This window comes from Hyaena hyaena, unplaced genomic scaffold (genome assembly GCF_003009895.1).
Source record: "Hyaena hyaena isolate Hyena2069 unplaced genomic scaffold, ASM300989v1 scaffold_201, whole genome shotgun sequence".
Lineage (NCBI taxonomy): Eukaryota > Metazoa > Chordata > Mammalia > Carnivora > Hyaenidae > Hyaena > Hyaena hyaena.
In genome coordinates, this window is record NW_024080833.1 from 96806 (window position 1) to 118087 (window position 21282).

Below are 21282 nucleotides of genomic sequence, written 5' to 3' on the forward strand. Positions count from 1 at the left end.
CAGAGGCGGCCTTTCACGCGTGTGAACCACGAAAGAACCTGAACAACTCTCCAGACCTCTTTTCCTCTACCCGCTTTGACACCCATTACGCAATAATGTATAGGAATCGCGTGGAAGGCCACGTGACAGCACGCTCCCCGACGCCTCACCCCAGCCAATCAGAGCGCTCTGCACCTGTGACGGCTCTCCCGCCACGCCCCGCCCCCACCGCCCCACGAGTCGGCCTCAGGCTGTTTTTCTCCCAGCAAGGCCAGAGCGGCTGCGCCCCGCGCCCTGATTGGCTGGGAGCTGCAGGCCTTCGCGCGCAGGCGCCCACCTCGTTACTAAGGGCGGGAGCCCGGCGAGGGCGCCGGTGGCTTGTGGTGTCTCAGGCGCTCGGCGTCGAATCCCGGCCTCGCTCGCCATGCCAAACCGCAGGGCCAGCCGTAATGCCTACTATTTCTTCGTGCAGGAGAAGATCCCCGAACTACGGCGGCGAGGCCTGCCCGTGGCTCGCGTGCCCGACGCCATCCCCTACTGCTCTGCTGACTGGGCGGTAAGGCGGCAGGGAGCGGGGGGCCGGGCGGTTGGGCAAGTGGGCGGGCGAGGTGGGAAGGAGCGGGGCCTCGAAGGCACTGGGGACCCCGCGGCGCCTGCTGGAGGGAAGGGAAGCCCCCCTGTTCCCGCCATAAGGCACACCGACGCGGAACCGCCTGGAAAGCCTAGGCTCCCGCCTCCGGGGCCCGGGGCGCCAGGTCCGCCTTGCTGCCTCTCACCTTTCTGTCCCCCGAAATGTCCCCCCAAGCTCCTGAGGGAGGAAGAAAAGGAGAAGTATGCAGAAATGGCTCGGGAGTGGAGAGCAGCCCAGGGAAAGGACTCCGGGCCGTCGGAGAAGCAGGTAAAGTTAGAGAAGAGCGGTTACCTGCTTGGCCCCTAGGTGTTCAGTAGGTGCTGGAGGAGTGAATGGGAGAAGGGTAGACCCAAAGGGTAGGCTGGCGGGTGATTTGGGTTAATGCAAAGAAGGTTCCCCCCCCCCCCCCCCGTGTGAGAATGCCTGTTAAAAAGCCATCGGGCTCCCTGCTTCAGATTCTGTGTCTCCCTCTCTCTCTGCCCGTCCCCTGCTCATGCTCTGTCTCTGTCTCAAAAATAAACTATTAAAAAAAAAAAGCTATCGGGCTCCCTGGGCACCTGGCTGGCTTGGTTGGTGGAGCACATGACTCTCGATCTCAGGGTTGTGAGTTGAGCCCCAAGTTGGGCAGGGAGCCTGCTGGAAAAAAACCTAAAAGCCAGCAGGTTCCCTAGCTAGGGCACGCCACGCTTGTCGTTATTTGGTGGTGTGAAATCACCAAGCAGGGAAATCCCTGTTAGGAAACCTGCAGCCAATAAGCCGTGATCAGCAGGGGGAGACTTGGGTTTTAGGTTTGTACTAGATGGTCTTTAAGGCTTCCTCTCAACCCCTTGAGGATCAAAGACTCCCTTTTTGAATGTTTGAACATAGCTTGGGCCATTCTTTCTTTTTTTATTTTATTTTATTTTATTTTATTTTATTTTTTAAAATGTTTTATTTATTTCTAGGAGAGAGAGAGAGACAGCGTGAGCAGGGGAGGGTCAGAGAGAGAGGGAGTCACAGAGCGAAACAGGCTCCAGGCTCTGAGCTGGCAGTCAGCACAGAGCCCGACGCGGGGCTCGAACCCACGAACCGCGAGGTCATGACCTAAGCGAAAGTCGGACGCTTAACCGACTAAGCCACCCAGGCGCCCCCATTCTTTCTTTTTAAATGGCACTTGAAACCAGACCAGTTGTTGTGTTTGAAATTTTGAAATGACGAAACTTGCCCATGGGTTTTGTGTGTTTAGTGTGCCTTATAGATTAGAGTTGAATAGAGTTTATTTAGATGAAGTTATGATTGGTAGAATGGTAGTGTATTAAATAGAAATTTTCTTGTCGATTGGTATCAAGAAAATGCAGGGTTGGGGCTCCTGGGTGGCTCACTGGGTTAAGTGTCTGACTTTGGCTCAGGTCTTGATCTCAGGGTCTGTGAGTTCACGCTCCTCGCTGGGCCCTCTGGTGTCAGCGCGGAGCCCTCTTAGGATCTTTGTCCTTCCACGGTGAGCACACACACACACAAAAATAAATAAACATTTAACAAAAATTCAGGGTAAAAGTAAACAAACATTTAACAGAAATTCAGGGTAGTGGTGGACTTTTCCCCCTCCCTCTGTGTTCTTCCCATTCTTACATAGTAAAATTCCATTCTTTTTTTTAAACTGCCAACATTGGATTGAAATTCAAGAGAGCTTTGCTTGCTTTAGGTTTGAGACATTTTTATTTTGTAGATGTATGTTTGAGTAGAAGCTCTAATCAGTTGCATTAATACTTAGTTATACTTGTGAGCTTTGATTTTTTTAAACTATAATTTCTTCTAAGACATTTCATCTCAAAATGTAAGCCATGTTGTATACATACCTCCTTGAGCCTTGAAATCCGCATGATCCAGTATTTACTTTAAGCAAAAACCATATTAGAATATTTGTTCTTTTGGCCACTGGCCAGCATACATTATGTGATTCAGTGGGATTAATTTAGGTTATGAGTAGTGGGCATTAAAAAAAATTGTTTTTAGATTATCAGTAGCGGGCAAGTGTTTTTCAGCAATAGTTGAGTTGGTTGTTTACTCACCTTTTGATTCAGCATATTTAGAGATATTGCCCATGTCTACCTTTGGGTGTTGATGTCGGTGACAAATACGTGTTTATTTACTCATTGGGGTTCATTGACCTAGGGAGGTTACTGAAATAGTCTGTGAGCTGTTTTTTCAGTTATTTTGCTAAATTTAAGTATATGGATAAAGTGCCCAGTAAGAGTTTAAGGATGTGATGAATTCTCTTCTTCTTTAGAAACCTGTTTGCACCCCACTGAGGAGGCCAGGCATGCTTGTACCAAAGCAGAATGTTTCACCCCCGGATATGTCAAGGTTGTCTCTAAAAAATGATCAAGGTATAATAATCCTAACATGTTTTGCTTAGATAAATGTGAGTGCTCAAAACACTATGATATTTCAATCCGTAAATATGTGTTCTGTTCATTTTGATCCTGCATTTCAAAATAACTGGCTTCAAGTGTTCAAATTATAGTGGCACTAAAGTGGTAAAAGATCAGCTAATTTGCATTTGTTGAAATAACACTGGAGAGATTTTGTTTTATACTAAAATCTGGTCTCTCGGTTAATAACCACTTCATATGTTACTAAATATACTTCTTAGATTTAAGTGTTTGTATCTAGACCCTTAAAATACATTTAAATTATAAAGAAGTTGAATTATTGAGCTGGCCTGGGACGGGAAAAGAATTTAGCTAATAAGATCTATTCCTTCTGGCTGTTTTTACTGTGTTCTGAATGTATTGAAATTCTAAACTTTTAACAGTCTTAAACAGTCAACCCTAGTATATAAAACTCTTCTCACAATCTTCTATTTCTTCCTTCCTTTAGAGAATTTGTTGATATTCTTGTGTATATTGGTAAAAAGTAAAGAGTGAACTAAATTGTCCATTTATATCATACAGTTTTTCTACACTATTTCTACTTGGCTCTATTTCCCAAACCTCTTGTATTTGTTGAATATGGGTCACAGCTTTTCTTCTGTCATTCCTGAAATTCAAGGCATATGTATAACTAAATTGTGTAGAGCTGGCTGCAAATTTGAATAATTTTGTTGCTTCATGCAGGGTGGTTACCACTGTAATCCTTGATAAGTATAATTAAAAATATAAGTATAAAAATTTTGATTCGTTTATCTTGTACCGATAATTAGTTTTCTCGTTTCCAGCTCATTTAGGATTATAGGAACACAGGGAAAATGGTTCTAAAACCTTCTTTTGTAGAGGGGTAAACTATTTGTGTTGTCTTACTGTTTTTTTTGTTTTTTCAGCTCTCCTAGGAGGCATTTTTTATTTTTTGAACATTTTTAGCCATGGTGAACTACCTCCTCATTGTGAACAGCGCTTCCTCCCTTGTGAAATAGGCTGTGTTAAATACTCTCTCCAAGAAGGTATTATGGCAGATTTCCACAGTTTTATAAATCCTGGTAAGTATTCAGAGTGGGTAGAGGCTAGATCTTAAAAAGTACGCATTTTATCTTGACTATTTACCAGTATTTTCTTAAAAGCTGATGCATCCTTGAGTTCTTAAAATGTAACAAGACTTCATCATAATTGGTTGAAAAAATCATTAAGAATTAGGTGTTTATGGGGCGCCTGGGTGGCTTAGTCGGTTAAGCCTCCGACTTTCGCTTAGGTCATGATCTCGCGGTTCGTGGGTTCAGGCCCCGCGTCGGGCTCTGTGCTGACTGCCAGCTCGGAGCCTAGAGCCTGTTTCAGTCTGTGATTCCCTCTCTCTCTGACCCTCCCCTGCTCACGCTGTCTCTCTCTCTCCTAGAAATAAATAAAACATTAAAAAAAAAAAATTAAAAAAAAAAAAGAATTAGGTGTTTATATGTGGTTTTTAGTTGAAGCTTTTAACCGCAAGAAAGCATTAGAGTTGGGTGGATAGTGTGCCTAAAAATGTGTAGCCTGGCGTTTGCTTACCTGTGGCCTTATATCTTGGAATTTTCTAAAAGCTTTTTATACCTTTGCTCTTTTATTTCTTTAACCCATCCTTTACCTCGACGATTGCTAGTTTGTAACTTGCTGTTGCTTTGTAACCTTGAGCAAAGTTATTAACCTTTCTGAGCTTACTAACTTATCTGTAAAGTGGGAATAATTCCTGTAGTCGGCTGCTCTAAGGAATACAAGAGAAGGTATGGAAATAGCCTTGGACTTAATAGTTTCTCAGATATTCTCAATACCTCTTTTTCTGGATATCCCACTCAGGAAAAAGAGGTAGTAATGAAGACATAGGATTCAGTTCAGGTGCCAAGAGAGTAGATAAAGGACCAGTAATACTCTCTAAGGCAAGTGGGAGAGCTATATAGGGAGAAGAGTAATGGGAAAGAGGTTGGGAAGAGAACTTCATCTTTAGTTTTGTCACTGGCTTTAAAATTCATTAGTACAGGCCAGTGCTTTTCCTTGTGTTCAGATGACCGAAAAACTGAAAACTAATTATCCCACTCACACTTGTGAGACTTGCTGCTTAGGATAAGTTAACTACTTTTCTTCATATGATTGTAAAACATTAAAAAGAATTTGGAGACTTTTTTTTTTTCTTGAGAAATACATACATGAGTGCCTGTATCAAGGGCCTTCTGGACCCCTAGCTAAGACTCCTTTAGCACAAATTTTCTTTACCTAGTATTTTTTCCTGTAACTTTCTGTGTGTGTGTGTGTGTACACGTGTGTATATATGTATATATATATGTGTATATATGTGTGTGTATATATATGTATATACACAGAAAGTATTTGCATGTATATACAGAAATTAGTATATATATAAAGTTTATTTTGAGAGACAGCAAATGGGGGTTGGGGGAGAGAAGGTAAAGGGGGTGGGGCAGAGAGAGAGAGAGAGAAAGAATCTCAATAAGGGCTCCATCCCATGAGACCATGACCTAAGCTGAAACCAAAGGTCAGACACTTAACTGACTGAGCCACCCAGGTGCCCCCTAGGAGTAACTTCCTTTTTAGAGTAGGTTAGACAATATACCAGAATTCTTTAATAGTCCTCATTCCTTTGGGAAAACAAAACAACCTCTATGAAAATTTAATCTTTTGTGTTTTCACATAGTGGTAACAATGATCTATGTATGTTATGACTTGGTCATCCTATGAAATATTGCTATGGCAAAACCAGAGAACTTCTCTCAACAAAATATTTTGTATTGTAGGTGAAATTCCACGAGGATTTCGGTTTCATTGTCAGGCTGCAAGTAAGTATAAAGGAATGGGGCAGAATATAGGCATTGAATATGTATATACCTGGTTAAGACTTGATGCTTTAAATGAACGCATAAAACATAATTTGGAGGAAGAATACTCTTATTGTTGGAGACTCTTCATAGAAATGATAGATGGTGTATGTGATCCTTAAAAACTTCAGAATTAAATAGACTTGTGGGACACCAAAGGATATGACTATATACCTAAGCTCTGAACTAAGCTCTTCTAGAAACTAGGTTTTAACAAGTTTCCTCTGTGATTAGAATGGAAATCATGATAATTTTTTATATTCAAAATCATTATTTTATTAAGTTGTTTTCTTTTTTACTTAAAAATGCAGACACCTAGCCTGTAGAAGTTTGACGTTAGAAATAGTTTTCAAATCTACCATGATAAGCAGTTTTTATGTAACATTTATAATGCTGTTCTTTATAAATGAAGAGAACATTTTAGAGTCACTCTTAGTTATGTCCTTTGAGTTTTTCCCAGTCTTAGTGAAACTATGTACTAGTCCCTTTTTTTGTTTGCCTGGGATCAGGGCCATAGACTGTGGAACAAGGTAAGGGCAAGTTTTTTTATTTTGGTTCCTTTATGTAGCTTTGAATGAAAAAAATTGTAAAACAGAAGAATTCTTTTGCAGTTTTTTAAGAGTGAACCTAGCTAATCTCCCCACGTGTTCCATCATCTGAGGTTATTCAACTAAATAGTAAAACAAAACTTGGAAACTTAGCTGGTGAATTAACTTCACTTTTTTACTTAAGCTGGTTTTGGTTTGTTCATCTGTTGAGCACATTGGAATCCCTATGATTTGTCAGACACTCATTTGTGAGAGTGCCACTGGCTTACTGTTTATTATTCTGGTTCTGATAAATACTTAAAAATAAGTTTTTAAGGCTTATTTTTACATTTTCAAGCTAACCAGATTAACAGAAAATGTGGTTCTTAAAAACCTATTAAAGACTCCAAGAGTGTTTTCTTAATATATTATTTCAAACTAATTAAAATTGAACACAGTTCATTCAGGAAACTTAGGTTTTTGGAGCTCATCAATGTATCCATGTCTTAAATTGCCAATTTGATAATGCTGGGAAATGTGCCAGTTAAATAAAATAAATGATTCTATTAGGATGATGGCTGTGTCAACATTATAACTAAAAATGCTTATGCTGGTGTAATCAACCTGATGCTTAGGAAAAGATCATGTTTCAGAGGGGAGCACGCTGAAGCAAATTTACATGTGGATGCAGTTTAGTAGCTAAGGAATGTACATGTAGATCTTTCAGATGCTCCTGTGCTATCTGGCCTTTTATGAAATATATGTGAGTCAGGTGAATACTTCATGGATGGGCGTTCTGGTTTAGCACATTAGAATCAAAGAATTTCAAGACTGGAAGAGATTTTGATATGGAATCTATTGATTTCCCCACCCCCACTGCCATGCTTTTCTCTGAAGAGGTACTTCAGATTCTGTGTGAGACTATGGGAGTCGGAGGTCTTGGACCTTCTCATACTCCCCCACCTTAACTAGAGGAGCTCTGCTTCTGTACATTTTACTGGTGAATTTTATTTAAAAAAAATTTTTTTTAAGTTTTATTTATTTCTGAGAGAGCGATAGAGAGACAGCGTGAGCAGGGGAGGGTCAGAGAGAGAGGGAGACACCGAATCTGAAACAGGCTCCAGGCTCTGAGCTGGCTGTTAGCACGGAGCCCGTTACTGGTGAATTTTCTTGAGAGAAGTTCTGCATTAAAAAAATGCAAAGCTTTGAAAACTGGCTTTGGCTTCCTGTACAAAAGGTCTGTCAGCTTTTAAAATTAGTCTTCATACACAAAGAATATAACATTGACTTAAGGTGTAAGGAATATTAATGAAGAGCTGTGCATTCGTCACTCCGCTGAAGAAATAATGGCAGTGCCTTATCATTGAAGGTCCCTGTGTCTCTCCTTGATTGTATCGCCCTCCCTTTTTATAAGAAAGACACTATTTGGAAATTTGTGCTAATAATTTTCTCTTTTCTGAATAGTTCTATTATGACTACATATGTATTTAAATGGTGTACTTATGGGCGCCTGCGTGGCTCAGTTGGTTAAGCCTCCCACTTCGGCTCAGGTCATGGTCTCCTAGTTCATGAGTTCAAGCCCCACATCGGGTTCTCTGCTGTCAGCAGGGAGCCAACTTTGGACTCTGTTCCTTGCTCCCTGCCCCTCCACTGCTTGTTCTCTCTCAAAAATGAATACATATTTAAAAAAATTAAATGGTATATTTAATTTTGGTTTCTTTGAACTTTTATGTAATTAACATTATGGGCTTGTTTCCATACTTGTATTTTTATTAACTCAATATTGCCTTTTCCCCATTTTTATATTGGACTGTCTTTTATATTGCTTTGGGGAATTTTATTATGTATCTGCTTACTGATTTAATTGCAGGTAACTGTTTTCAGTGTATGCATTGTATTTTTTTTTTTTTTTTACTGTCATTATGGTGTCTTCCAATGAACAGAAGTGTTAATTTTTAATTTAGTAAATGTATCCTCCTTTCCCTTCGGGTTTGAAGGTTTTTAATGTCTTATTTAAGAATCCTCTTCTACCTGAAGGTGATAAAGATAGCTTTTATTAAGTTTTGTTTTTCATATCCAAGTTCTTATGCCATCTGGCACTGACTTGTGTATGGTATGAAGTAGAGGTTCTATTTCTTTTTTCTCCGCATGTAGATAATTAGTTGTCTCAGCATCATTTATTATTAGTGTTTTTAAAAAACATTTATTTTGAGAGAGTGCGCTCAGGCGAGAGGGGAGTGACAGCATCCCAGGCAGGCTCCATGCTCAGTGCAGAGCATCATGCAGGGCTTGAACTGACGATCCGTGAGATCGTGACCTGAGCCGAAATCGAGAGTCAGATGCTCAGCAGACTGAGCCACCAGGCAGCCCTCAGCATCCTTTATTAACTAACCAGCTTGTTCCTCAGTATGTAGTGCCACACTCCTGTACATGCATGGTCTTCGTGGTCTGTTTATTTTGTCCTGTTGGTCTGCTTGGTTTTTGTTTGTTTGTTTTGTTCATATCATTGAACACAATATTTTGATAGTATTTACGTGGGTTCCTTGACTTTGTTTTGGAATGTCACAGCTATTCTTGACCCTTTGCTCTTCCATACAGTTCAGAGTCTGAGTATCATGCTTCATAAAGAGCTTTGTTTAAATTTAGGTTGGAATCACCTTTAAATCTTTAGATCGTTTTGGACAAAACTGACAGCTTCATGATACTCTGAATTCTTCCAGATACTCTTCCAGAATTCGTAAATGCCCCAAATTACCAGTGAACCCAAATGCCAGAATCTCCTTTCTAGGATTCCTTCTTCTCCAAGATTTTGGACCCCTGATTTCTCACTGCAGTTTTCTCTCTGCAGTGCTCTCAAGCAGGTGTGTCATTTGTACAGTTCTAGTCTGTCGTTATCAGAAACTGAACTCTTCCTCTGTGTCCTTTTTTTATAACTTTAGGCTAAAATTCATAATTTGATCATAGCATGATTATTTACCATCTGTGCTGAATAATTTCAGTCACTGGAATACTTTTGGATCTCTTTCTGTCAAATTCAGTTTGGTTCTCATTCTTCTTTCATCATGTACCTGGATCATCTAGAATGTTTGAGTTTGACAAGTTTATTGGTATTTTAGTAAAGATATTCATCTCGGTCGTTTTCTCTCCTGTCTTGACCTTAGGTTAATAATTCATTTGAGTCAAATATGTTGGAAAGGATGTTATTTTAACATAAACAGCAAAATGGACAAAAGTGGAAAGTTTGCCTACATTAAAGCAAGTTAAGTTAATGTATCTCATGTGAGAACTAACAGTTCTATCCCATTGTTTTACTTGGGCTCCACTTTAAACTTAAACGTACACACTGCAGATGAACAAAGTGTTAGGGATACAGGCTGCTTCTCTGGACTTAATCCCTATTTAAAAGCTCCGCGAGTTACTACCAATAAAGTGGTCTGAAGCTGCTTCCAAATTAAATATTGCAGGAATTTTCAAGGAAATCATTATACTGTATGTTTTTTTAAAGCTCTGACTATGCTGTTAAAGATGTGTTTAACTGTTACATTAAAAAAACTAAAAAAAAAATTTTTAACCTATAGTACATAGATCTAACAATGTATATGTGGTCGAAGATTCCATAGAATATATTTAAAGATGTATTTTCTTTATATTTATTTTCAATACCTAAAATGTACATGATTAATGTGTATAATACTTAAAAAATATATGTATAATAATTCACATAAGCCATATTGTTATACTAACGAAGATTTCTTGTATTAAGTTCAAGTCAAATTCCATTTTCATAAGTTAGTAAATTAAGATTTAACAAAGGTATAGAAAGTGTGTTTTTCTCATTTTCATCTTCATACAACGTGGCTTTTTTGGTGTTACTACTTTTTAAAAAACAAAACCACTCAAATATCTAAGTATCATACATACATTTAAGTTTTTGGTGGTAGTTTCTATTTTAAAAGAAACCCAACTTCCTTATGAGTTACCTCAAGACCTGGTAGAAATGTTTACAGGAACTAGCTAATAACAAAAACTAAGAAGCATATTCACAATATACTGATTTACTTTGGTAGCAGATGATCTTTGACGACTAACAAAGGTAGCCAAGACCCATTCAGGTGAAGTGTACTATTTCAAATACTTAACAATTTACATAAGATGAAAAAAAATTATTTTATTTTTAAATATCTATTTATTTTTGAGAGAGACAGAGAGAGACAGTGTGCAAGTGAGGGAGGGGCAGAGAGAGGGAGACACAGAATCTGAAGCAGCTTCAGGCTCTGGGCTCGAACTCACCAACTGCGAGACCATGACCTAAGCCGAAGTCAGACGCTTAACCTAAGCCACCCAGGCGCCCTGAAAAAAATTTTTAAAGAGCTAATAAGCATCTGTACCAGCTGATAGCAATGCAGTACTTAGTTTATAGGGACTTGAAACAAATACCCATTAGGAAAAAAAAAAGCCATATTTTAATTTTATCTAACGTACTTTCAGTCAGTAGTCTAATAACATTATCTTCCCAGCACAGCACTCTCCGTAAGGCTGGTCCTGGGAGACAGTTTATATTAAGAAGGGAGTTAAGAGTAATTGCTTGCAGTTTAAATAGATAATAACTTTTTGCATCCCTCTTAGTAGTGTCTAAAAAATGTTCAATTCTTAGATACCATTTCTGATTTTTCTATTATCTATAAGCTAATCACATGAAACTATAAAATTAGCAAATGTCTTGAAATCTGAATATAAAACATAAATTACCTCTAATTTCAGACTCATTTTTTAATGTACCAATCTTAAAGTCCCTAAAGATAATCTTTTACCATTCTTTTTAATAGGAAACTATTCCTTTTAACTTTATACCCACCCCACACCCCAATTTTAAAACACATCATTTAATTTTCTTGGTCATGGACATTTCCAAGATGAGATTTTATATTTTGCTTCCATAGGTTCTGGCCATCAGAAAAACCATGCTTTCCTTTCTTGAAGGAGTTTGGTCCTAATGATGCTGGTGTATCCCTTCCAATATTTTCATCCTCATCTTTGTTTCTGGAGGCATTTCCTCTGGTTCAGTATCGTCATCTTCATTAAAGGCTGCTGCTACTGAAAGGGTTTTTGGAGCAAGAGCTGGAACAGTTTCTTTAGGCTTACGTAGTCCAAGTTCGATGGATATGGCGAGGCTTTGTTGTCTGACTACCTATGGCGCTTCCAAACTTAGGGGGTCTTTGCAGGCTTTGTTGAGAGGTCTGCAGCTTCCAGTTCACTTCTTAGTGTTGCAGCTGGAACTTTCCTTTTCATTATTCTGGCAGCTCCAGCTCACTGTGGCTTCTTGGGCTTCTGCCTTCCTGTCCACCATTTTCTCCACTATGCTGAAAAAATTAATTTGAGGCTTATAGTGATGTTCCTTTCCTCCAGAAAAGATTTATGTTTGCTTTTGCTAGATCCTGGGGGCCTAGCAAATGGGCCCCAGAAGCTGACAAATGCACACTGCTCAGCCGTTCAACGGCTCCTTTTCTGGAGCTGGTAAATAACTGCAGGGGAAACCTGCTCCAAAAGCGAGGCTCTCTGGAGAGCCTTTATGAATTTGTGTATTCTCTTGCATCTAGATCTATTAATTCCTCACTACTGTGTATTCTGGATATTCTCAAGTATTTTAAATTTTTGTGGAAGGTTGGCCTGAATTACTTGGTCCATTTTTTATTGGAAGTGGAAATCTTGATCATACAATCTTTTAAAAAGCAATCATTGCTATTAAGTTTTCCAGCCTCACATATAACACAGATTCATGAAAAGCAGATGGGAATCATGAAAACATACAGGCTTAGTCACTTAAACTTGGTTTTGAATCCTGACTCCCATTGATCACCAACTGTTAACTTACTATACTAACTTCTGTGTTGTCTCTTCTCCAATAGGTATATATCACCTTTCTCATAAGAATATTGGATAAAATAAAGTACCTAATTATAACTAGGCTTGGTATACGTGCTTGAACATGAGTCACTACCCTCTTCCTGTACCCTACTTCCTTACCCACTTTGTCCTATTTGTCTCGGTCAAATTTTGAACTCCTACCTCCTTTTGTTTCCGTCAGGTGATTCTAGTCACAAGATCCCTATTTCAAACTTTGAATCTGGGCGTGACCAAGCAACTGTGTTACAAGACCTTTATGGGTTTATTCACCCAAACCCAGGAAACTGGCCACCTGTCTACTGCAAGGTAATGTCAGTGTAAGCATTTTTTTTAAGGCATCCACTTAGATACCGGAAGATCCACAGAAGGTACCCAAAGAAATTCTTTTAGACTAGGAGTTGAAGAACTGGGTTTTAACCTTATTAGTTTAGTGTAACCATGAGCAGATTACTTTTTTCTGCATGTTGGTTTCTTCATGCACCTACCCTAGGTCTCCCTTGCTTTTCACAAAGTCTGTTAACGTTGCTTTATAAATGTAACTGTTAATAGCAGTAGTTTTTAAAAATATGTTATTCTTTTTGATGGTTCTCATTTAGTTGTCACAAACTCTTTAGTCTTTCCCTTCCTGCCACCCCCACCTCCCCAGTTTGAAAGAACAGCAATTGATTAAAATCAACTCAGTGTAGGAGAAAATACAAGTGAATTTTTTTCCTTCTCCAGTCTGATGACAGAGCCAGAGTCAACTGGTGTTTGAAGCATATGGCAAAGGCATCAGGTAAGTAAAACTAAGTTACTGTTCAAGTGCTTTATAACATCTGTATTTGTTTCCATTTTGATGTACATCTTCTCTGTATCTAAATTCATTAACTGTATGTCTTTCTATTTATCAATGAAAGCAATAAGGCAAGATCTAGAGCTTCTCACTGTAGAAGATCTTGTAGTGGGGATCTACCAGCAAAAATTTCTTAAGGAGCCCTCTAAAACCTGGGTTCGGAGCCTCCTAGATGTGGCCATGTGGGATTATTCTAGCAATACAAGGTATGTGGAGTGATTTTGTGATAGTGATTTTGACTTCTGAACTGAGAAAATATGACCAGATTGGTTTTTCCTTTTCCATCAGTGGGCAGTATTTTCCTATGAAACTTTGGAATCATTGTTTCCTTGAATATAAGATTCCATTGATTGTCAGATACATTGTTACTTTGTCTACAGCTGAAAACAAACACACTACCAAATAACTGACCAGGTGCTTTATCATTTAGAATTTTTATACTGATGGAAGAATATATTTATTTAAACAGATGTCTTATTATGTAGAATTCTTGTACATATATTTAAGAACCAATGTAAGCGAAGTAAGCTTAAAATAGTTTTTAATTTGAAGTAATTTCAGGTTTACAGAAAAGATGCAAGAATAGTGCAGAAAAATCCTATGTCATTCTCTCAGATTCCCTAATTGTTAACATTTTATTTATTTATTTTTTAATGTTTATTTTTGGGAAAGAGAGAGTGCATATATATGTGTGAGCAGGGGAGGGGCAGAGAGAGAGGGAGACAGAGGATCCAAAGCAGGCTCTGCATTGACAGCAGAGAGCCCAATGGAGGGCTCGAACCCACAAATCATGAGATCATGACCTGAGCCAAAGTCTGATGCTTCAGGGACTGAGCCACCCAGGCGCCCCTCTAATTGCTAACGTTCTAATACATTTTCTTTATAGCTTCTTCTCTAGATACATATACAGTTTCTTTCTCTGAACCACTTGAGAGTAAGTTGCTGCCATGATGTCTTTTCCCTCCTAAATATCAATGTATTTTTCCTAAGAACAAAAACATGTATATTGACGTGATAAAATTATCAAAACAAGATATCACCCTTGACATAATACTGTTGTCTAATTGGAAGGCCATATTCATATTTTTCTAGAGTTTCAGTAGTTTCTTTTATAGCAAAAGAAAATGTAGTCTAGGGTCCAACTCAGGAGCATGTGTTGCATTTAGTTCTTTTTAAATTTTTATTTATGTTTGAGAGAGACAGAATGTGAGTGGGGGAGGGGCAGAGAGCGAGGGAGACACAGAATCTGAGCTGTCAGCACAGAACCTGTCGCAGGGCTTGAATTTACGAACTGCAAGATAATGACCTGAGCCACCCATGCACCCCTTAGTTAATGTTTTTTTAGCCTCCTTTAATCTGAAATCATTTCTTAGTCTGACTTTCTTTTTGTTTTGTTTTTTTTCCAAGTTTTTATTTAAATTCCAGTTAACATATTGTATAATATTAATTTCAGGTGTAGAGTGTAGTAATTCATCATTTATATGCAAAACCCGGCGCTCATCACAACTGCCCTCAATACCCATCACCTATTTAACCCCTCCCACCTCCCAAGTCCCCTCTAATAACTCTCAGTTTGTTCTCTATAGTTCAGAGTCTGTTTCTTAGCTTGCCTTTCTTTTTTACCCCCCTGTGTTCATCTATTTTCTTTTTTAAATTCCACAAATGAGTGAGATCATATGGTATTTGTCTTACTGACTAGCTCCATCCATGGCATTGAAAATGGTAAGATTTCATTCTTTTTCATGGCTGAGTAATATTCCTTTGTATATATCTTCTTTATCCATTCATCAATTGATGGACCTTTGGGCTTTTTTGATAATTTGGCTATTGTTGATAATGCTGCTATAAATATTGGGGTGCATGGACCCCTCTGAATCCATGTATTCGTATCCTTTGGGTAAATACTTAGTAGCGCAATTGCCAGATCATAGAGTAGTTCTATTTTTAACTTTTTGAGGAAGCTCCATACTGTTTTTCAGAGTGGCTGCAAGCATGAAGTTTGCATTCCCACCAACAGTGTAAGAGGATTGACCTTTCTACACATCCTCATCAACACCTCTTGTTTCCTATGTTGTTAATTTTGGCCATTCTGACTGGTGTGAGGTGATACCTTGTTGTAGTTTTGATTTGTATTTGCCTGATGATGAGTGATGTTGAGCTTCTTTTCATGTGTCAGCCATTGTATGCCTTTTTCAGAAAAATATATTCATATCTTTTGCCAATTTTTAACTGGGTTTTTTGGATGTTCAGTTTTATAAGTTCTTTATATATTAACAAATGATGTTGGGAAAACTGGACAGCAACATGCAAAAGAGTGAAACTGAACACTTTTTTTTTAACTTTTTTTTAAATGTTTTATTTATTTCTGAGAGAGAGACAGAGCATGAACAGGGGAGGGTCAGAGAGAGAGGGAGATACAGAATCTGAAGCGGCTCCAGGCTCTGAGCTGTCAGCACAGAGCCCGACGTGAGGCTCAAACCCACGAACCGTGAGATCACAACCTCAGCCGAGGTTGGACGCTTAACTGACTGAGCCACGCAGGCGCCCCAAAATTGTACCACTTTCTTACCATACACAAAAATAAATTAAAAATGGATGAAGGTCCTAAATGTAAGACAGGAAACCATCAAAATCCTAGAGGACAACATAGGCAGTAACTACTTTGACATTGGCCATAGGAACTTCTTACTAGATATCTTACTAAATATGTCTCCAGAGGCAAGGGAAACAAAACAAGAATAAACTTTTGGGACAACATCAAAGTAAAAAGCGTTTGCACAGTGAAGGAGACCACCAGCAAAACTAAAAGTTGGTCTGCAGAATGGGAGAAGATGTTTGGAAGGGACTGACTTAGACTCTCATGATCTTGACATTTTTGAAGAGTATAGGCTGGTTACTTTATAGACTGTCCCTTAGTTTTAGTTTGTCTGTATTTGCTCCTGAGTAGATTGAGGTTCTATATTTTTGGCAGGAGCACCACAAAAGTTAGGTATCTTCTCAGTATGTTATATCTGGATGCATATGATGTCCGTTTGTTCTATTACTGATGATAACTTTGATCACTTGAGATATTGTCTGTCAGATTTCTCCCATTGAAAAGTTGCTGTTTTTCATCTTAAAAATAATATTTTGTAGGGAGATATTTTGAGATTTGGTAGATCATCTTTTCCTCAAATTTCAGCTTGCCTATTAGTTTTCACATCCACTGATGAGTTTTGCCTGAATCAGTAATTACTACATTTGTGAATTGGTGATTTTTATTTTTTTATGGTTTATTTGAGTGAGAGAGTGCTCAAGCATTTGGGGGAAGGTCAGAGAGAGAGAGGGAGGGAACTTCCATGCTATCAGCACAGAGCTTGATGAGGGGCTCAAACTCAAACTGTGAGATCATGACCTGAGCTGAAATCAAGATTTGGAGACTTACGCAGCTGAGCCACCCAGACGCCCCTGTGAAATGGTGATTTTCTAATCCAGTTTTTCCTTTGACATTTTACTGTAAGGAAGAGCTTTTAATTTTGAAAATAACGATTATTGGGGGATGCCTGGGTGGCTCAATCGGTTAAGTGTCCGACTTCGGCTCAGGTCACGATCTCGTGATTCTTGGGTTTGAGCCCCGTGTCAGGCTCTGTGCTGATAGCTCAGAGCCTAGAACCTGCTTCAGATTCTGTGTCTCCCTCTCTCTCTGAGCCTACCCCATTGTCTGTTTCTCTCTGTCTCAATAATAAATAAACATTAAAAAAATAATGAGTATCGACTCATGGATTCCTATTCTATTGAATGGGCTATAATCTGTTACTATTAACTTATTTTTTATACTTCTGTTGTTTCTTTATGGCCAGTGGGAGTCCCTTCAAAGCAATTGTTTCTGTTTCCTTTTGGCATTTCTTCATCATTCTTTGAGTGCTTCTTTGCTTTCTAGCTTAATACATTCAGGCTCATCGTTGTACTTTCCCTGCTTCAGCTTTGAGTTAGCCATTTCTCCAAAAAGCCCTAGTTCCTTTAAACGGAGGAGGAGCATATTTAGGAGACAGGATATGGGTGCTAGGTGTGCCCATTCCTACTGGAGCATCACTGATTCTAGTCCCCCTAGCTGGGAAATACACATGTATACACCACGCACACTTTGATCTGTCTCCCTGTGAGTTCATACTAAACCTACAATTCCACTTCAACACATATTGTTTCCTGTTTTCCACTTTTCTATTTTTGTATTTCTCTTCTCTGAGTGAAAAACTGGCACTCAATATTCTTGTTTGTTCAGTCCTAAAATACAGTAAGTAAAAGTCAATCGTTAGAGAACTGTTAAGTGATTCCACTGTAAAACAACATATTATCTATTTCAATTGTGGTTTAGTCTGAAGATACATAGTCAAAATACTTCTTTCAAAAGTTATTTGGGTTGGTTCTTCCCCCTTCTTCATTGTGGTGAAATTATTCATTTGAAATCTAGTTCAGTCCATTTGCTTGTTTATTCCATTTTCCCCCATCCTTGTTGATTTTATTATTTTTAATGTATTTAAACAAAAAAGTATATTCAGAAGAACCACTTCACTTCAATCTAAGTCCATAAAACTCCTTGGGTTGCATTGAGCTTACAAATTGGGGAGAACCGAAATGTTTATAATGTTGAATTCTGTCCAAGGTGAGATGTCTTTGCATTTCTCAAATCTGCTTTTGGTCCTTTCAAGACTTTTAAAATTTTCTCGTACAAGTTGTGCATATCTGGGACTGGATAATTTTTGTGAGGCAGTTCTCTAATAACTTTGTTTCTTCTATCTGATTAGGCTTTCTAACTTTAATGGAATCAATGTTGGTAGTCTGTATTTCTCTAGGAAATTATACATTTTTATATAAGTTTCCAAATTTGTTTAAAAGTCTGCAGAGTTAGTCTCATGATTTTTAAAATTTACTGTTTCATGGGGCGCCTGGGTGGCTTAGTCGGTTAAGCGTCCGACTTTCGCTTAGGTCATGATCTCGCGGTTTGTGGGTTCGGGCCCCGCGTCGGGCTCTGTGCTGACTGCCGGCTCAGAGCCTGGAGCCTGTTTCAGTCTGTGACTCCCTCTCTCTCTGACCCTCCCCTGCTCACGCTGTCTCTCTCTCTCTCTCCTAGAAATAAATAAAACATTAAAAAAAATAAAAATAAATAAAATAAAATAAAATTTACTGTTTCAGTGGTTATCTTGTATATTTGTGCTTTTCCCCCCTTAAATGAAACTAGCATATTGTCTATTTTGTTATTTTTTTCTTCAAAACAACAGGATTTTATTAGATTTGGGTTTTTTAAAATTCTCTTCCACATTAATTTCTGTTTTTTTTTTCTCATTTTCTGGGTACTCTGGTTCTTTTTCTACTTTGGGGGCTCAGAATTCATTAGTTTTTATTATTTATTGAGAAATGTTTAGTAGAGTGAATTTTCTTCTTAACATTGCTTTCGGTGCATCTCACAGATTCACTTACAGTATTATGTCATTTAAAAAACATTCTGGATGCGCCTGGGTGGCTTAGTCGGTTAAGCGTCCAACTTTCGCTTAGGTCATTATCTCACCGTTTGTGGGTTCGAGCCCCGTGTCGGGCTCTGTGCTGACTGCCAGCTCAGAGCCTGGAGCCTGTTTCCAGTTCTGTGACTTCCTCTCTCTCTGACCCTCCCCTGCTCATGCTGTTCTCTATCTCTCCTAGAAATAAATAAAACATTAAAAAATTTTAAAAAACCCTTAAAAAAAATTCTGTAGTTTTAACCCTTCAGTTAATAATCCCCGGGTGGAAAAGCCTTTCTGGTTTTTGTTAGTAAATTCTAGTGTTTTTGCATTGTGATCACTTTAGTTCATAATATTTCTGCTTTATGGAAGTTTTGCAGTTTTTTGCCAACTTAATATATGATCAGTTTTGTGAATGTTCTGTGGGCATGTGAGAAGAATATTTATTATCAGGGTGTAGCATTTGACATTCGCCTGTGAGGACTACTTTATGTTGTTTAAGTTGTTTTATCTCTTTTTTTTCCTTTCATAAGTTTTATTGTTGTTGTTGTTGTTTGTTTTATCTCTTAAGAAAGACAAAGGCTGGTGAGGATGTGGAGAAAAGGGAGCCTGAGGGCCCTACTGGTGGGAATGTAAATTGGTGCAACCACTGTGGAAAATAGCATGGAGCTTAACATTAGAAATAGAAAGACCGAGGGGCGCCTGAGTGGCTCAGTCAGTTAAGCATCCGACCTTGGCTCAGGTCATGATCTCATGATTCGTGGGTTCGAACCCCACATCGGGCTTTGTGCTGACAGCCAGCTCAGAGCCTGGAGCCTGTTTCGGATTCTGTGTCTCCCTCTCTCTCTGACCCTCCCCTGCTCACACTGTCTCTATCTTTCTCTCAAAAATAAATAGAACATTAAAAAAAAATAGACTGTGAGATCTGGTAATTCCATTACTGGGTATCTACCCAAAGAAAGGAAAACACGAATTTGAAAAGATACCTGCTTCCCCATGAGTATTTAGAATAGACAAGACATGGGAGCAACCCAGCTGCCCATCGATAAATAAATGGATTGTTGTGCCCAAATCACGAGTCCCAGAGACCCCCCAAGGAGCTGGCATCGATGCAAGTACAAAAGGGTCTTTATTACAAGCTCGAGCAGGGGCTCACCAGCCTGCCGGTGTCATGGCAGCAAGGTGAAGCCAAGAACAATAGCGAACAGGGTTTTTAAGGAGTAAGGGATGGGGGTGTTACAGTACATGTAGCATCATCACATAAGCACCAATTACAATTACAGCTTTGACCATTCAGTATCTGTGAGGTGTTCATTACTTTTGGTGGGACCCAATCATGACTTTTGAGAATCCTTTGAAAATGACCAATTGTGAGGTGAGTTCAAAGGGCCCACGGGGGTTCAGACAAGCAGTGAGAAATTGGCTAATTTGTATCTGCAGTTTCCAGCCTTGACTCAGACCATAGGAATTTTTTTTTTTTTTTCTTTTTGATTAACTGAACTGAGGGCGGTCTGATGATGGCTTTAGCCTTGAACAGTCTGAGGCTTTTCCTAGGACTGGGACTGGGGCTACGTGCAGCCCAAGGTTGCACTTAATGGAGGACTTAATTTTTGGCTCTTCAGGATAAAGGAGATTGGTGTGCACAACACACACATACATGCCGGAATATTACTGCGCCACAAAAAAAGAATGCATCTTTCAGTTTATGGCAACATGGATAGACCTAGACGGTATTATGCTGAGTGAAATAAGTCAGACAGACAAATACTGTCACATCTGTGTGGACTCTAAAAACAAAGACCAACTAAAAACCAAACTGACTTTAAATACAGAGAACAAACTGGTAGTTGTCACAGGGGGAGGCTGGTGAGAGGATGGGCTATTTAGCTGAAGATTAGAAGGTACAAACTTCCAGTTATTAAAAAAAATTACCTGTTTTAAAAAATGTGTTTTATTTATTTCTGAGAGAGAGAGAGAGACAGTGTGAGCAGAGAAGGGTCAGAGAAAGAGGGAGACACAGAATCCAAAACAGTCTCCACGCTCTGAACTAGCTGTCAGCACAGAGCCTGACATGGGGCTTGAACCCACGAACCGTGAGATCATGAGCTGAGCCGAAGTCGACGCTTAGACTGAGCCACCCAGGCGCCCTCCAAAAAAAAATTTTATCTTAATCCCTTTAGCTATGTCTGCTTGATCTGTCACATGTTGAGAATGGTATATAAAAGTTTTTTGTTATACTGTGTTTCTGTGTTTCATTGAATATCCCATAGTTTTAACTTGCTTACTGTGTTATTTTGGTGTCTTAAAAAAAAAATTTTTTTTTTAATGTTTATTTTTGAGAGAGAGACAGAGCACAAGCAGGAGAGGGTCAGAGAGAGAGGGAGACACAGGATCCCAAGCAGGCTCCAGGCTCTGAGCTGTCCACACAGAGCCTGATGCCAGTCTGGAACCCACAAACCACGAGATCATGACTTGAGCCGAAGTCAGATGCTTAACCCACTGAGCCCCCCAGGCGCCCCCTATTTGGGTGTGGAATCTTGATCTGGTAAATTAATTAAGGGCTTTTGGGAACAGTTCTCCCTGTGTTCTTGCCTATTGAAAACTTGTTATTGATTTATCTTTTATTTCCTTGAGTTTCTACAAAATACAGCTTCATTGTTAGA

The 21282-nt window shown here is 39.1% G+C and overlaps 1 protein-coding gene across 1 annotated transcript in view; it reads left to right on the forward strand.

Moving 5' to 3' along the window:
* The first annotated feature begins 299 nt into the window (after nt 1-299).
* Nucleotides 300-21282, forward strand: part of MAEL (maelstrom spermatogenic transposon silencer) — a 36307-nt gene continuing 15324 nt past the window's right edge. The window contains exons 1-8 of the mRNA XM_039241887.1: nt 300-535; nt 785-877; nt 2877-2976; nt 3909-4064; nt 5802-5843; nt 12495-12619; nt 13034-13088; nt 13210-13351. Of these exons, the coding sequence (XP_039097818.1) occupies nt 404-535; nt 785-877; nt 2877-2976; nt 3909-4064; nt 5802-5843; nt 12495-12619; nt 13034-13088; nt 13210-13351 (845 nt within the window). The 5' untranslated portion in view covers nt 300-403. The remainder of the gene's footprint in view (nt 536-784; nt 878-2876; nt 2977-3908; nt 4065-5801; nt 5844-12494; nt 12620-13033; nt 13089-13209; nt 13352-21282) is intronic.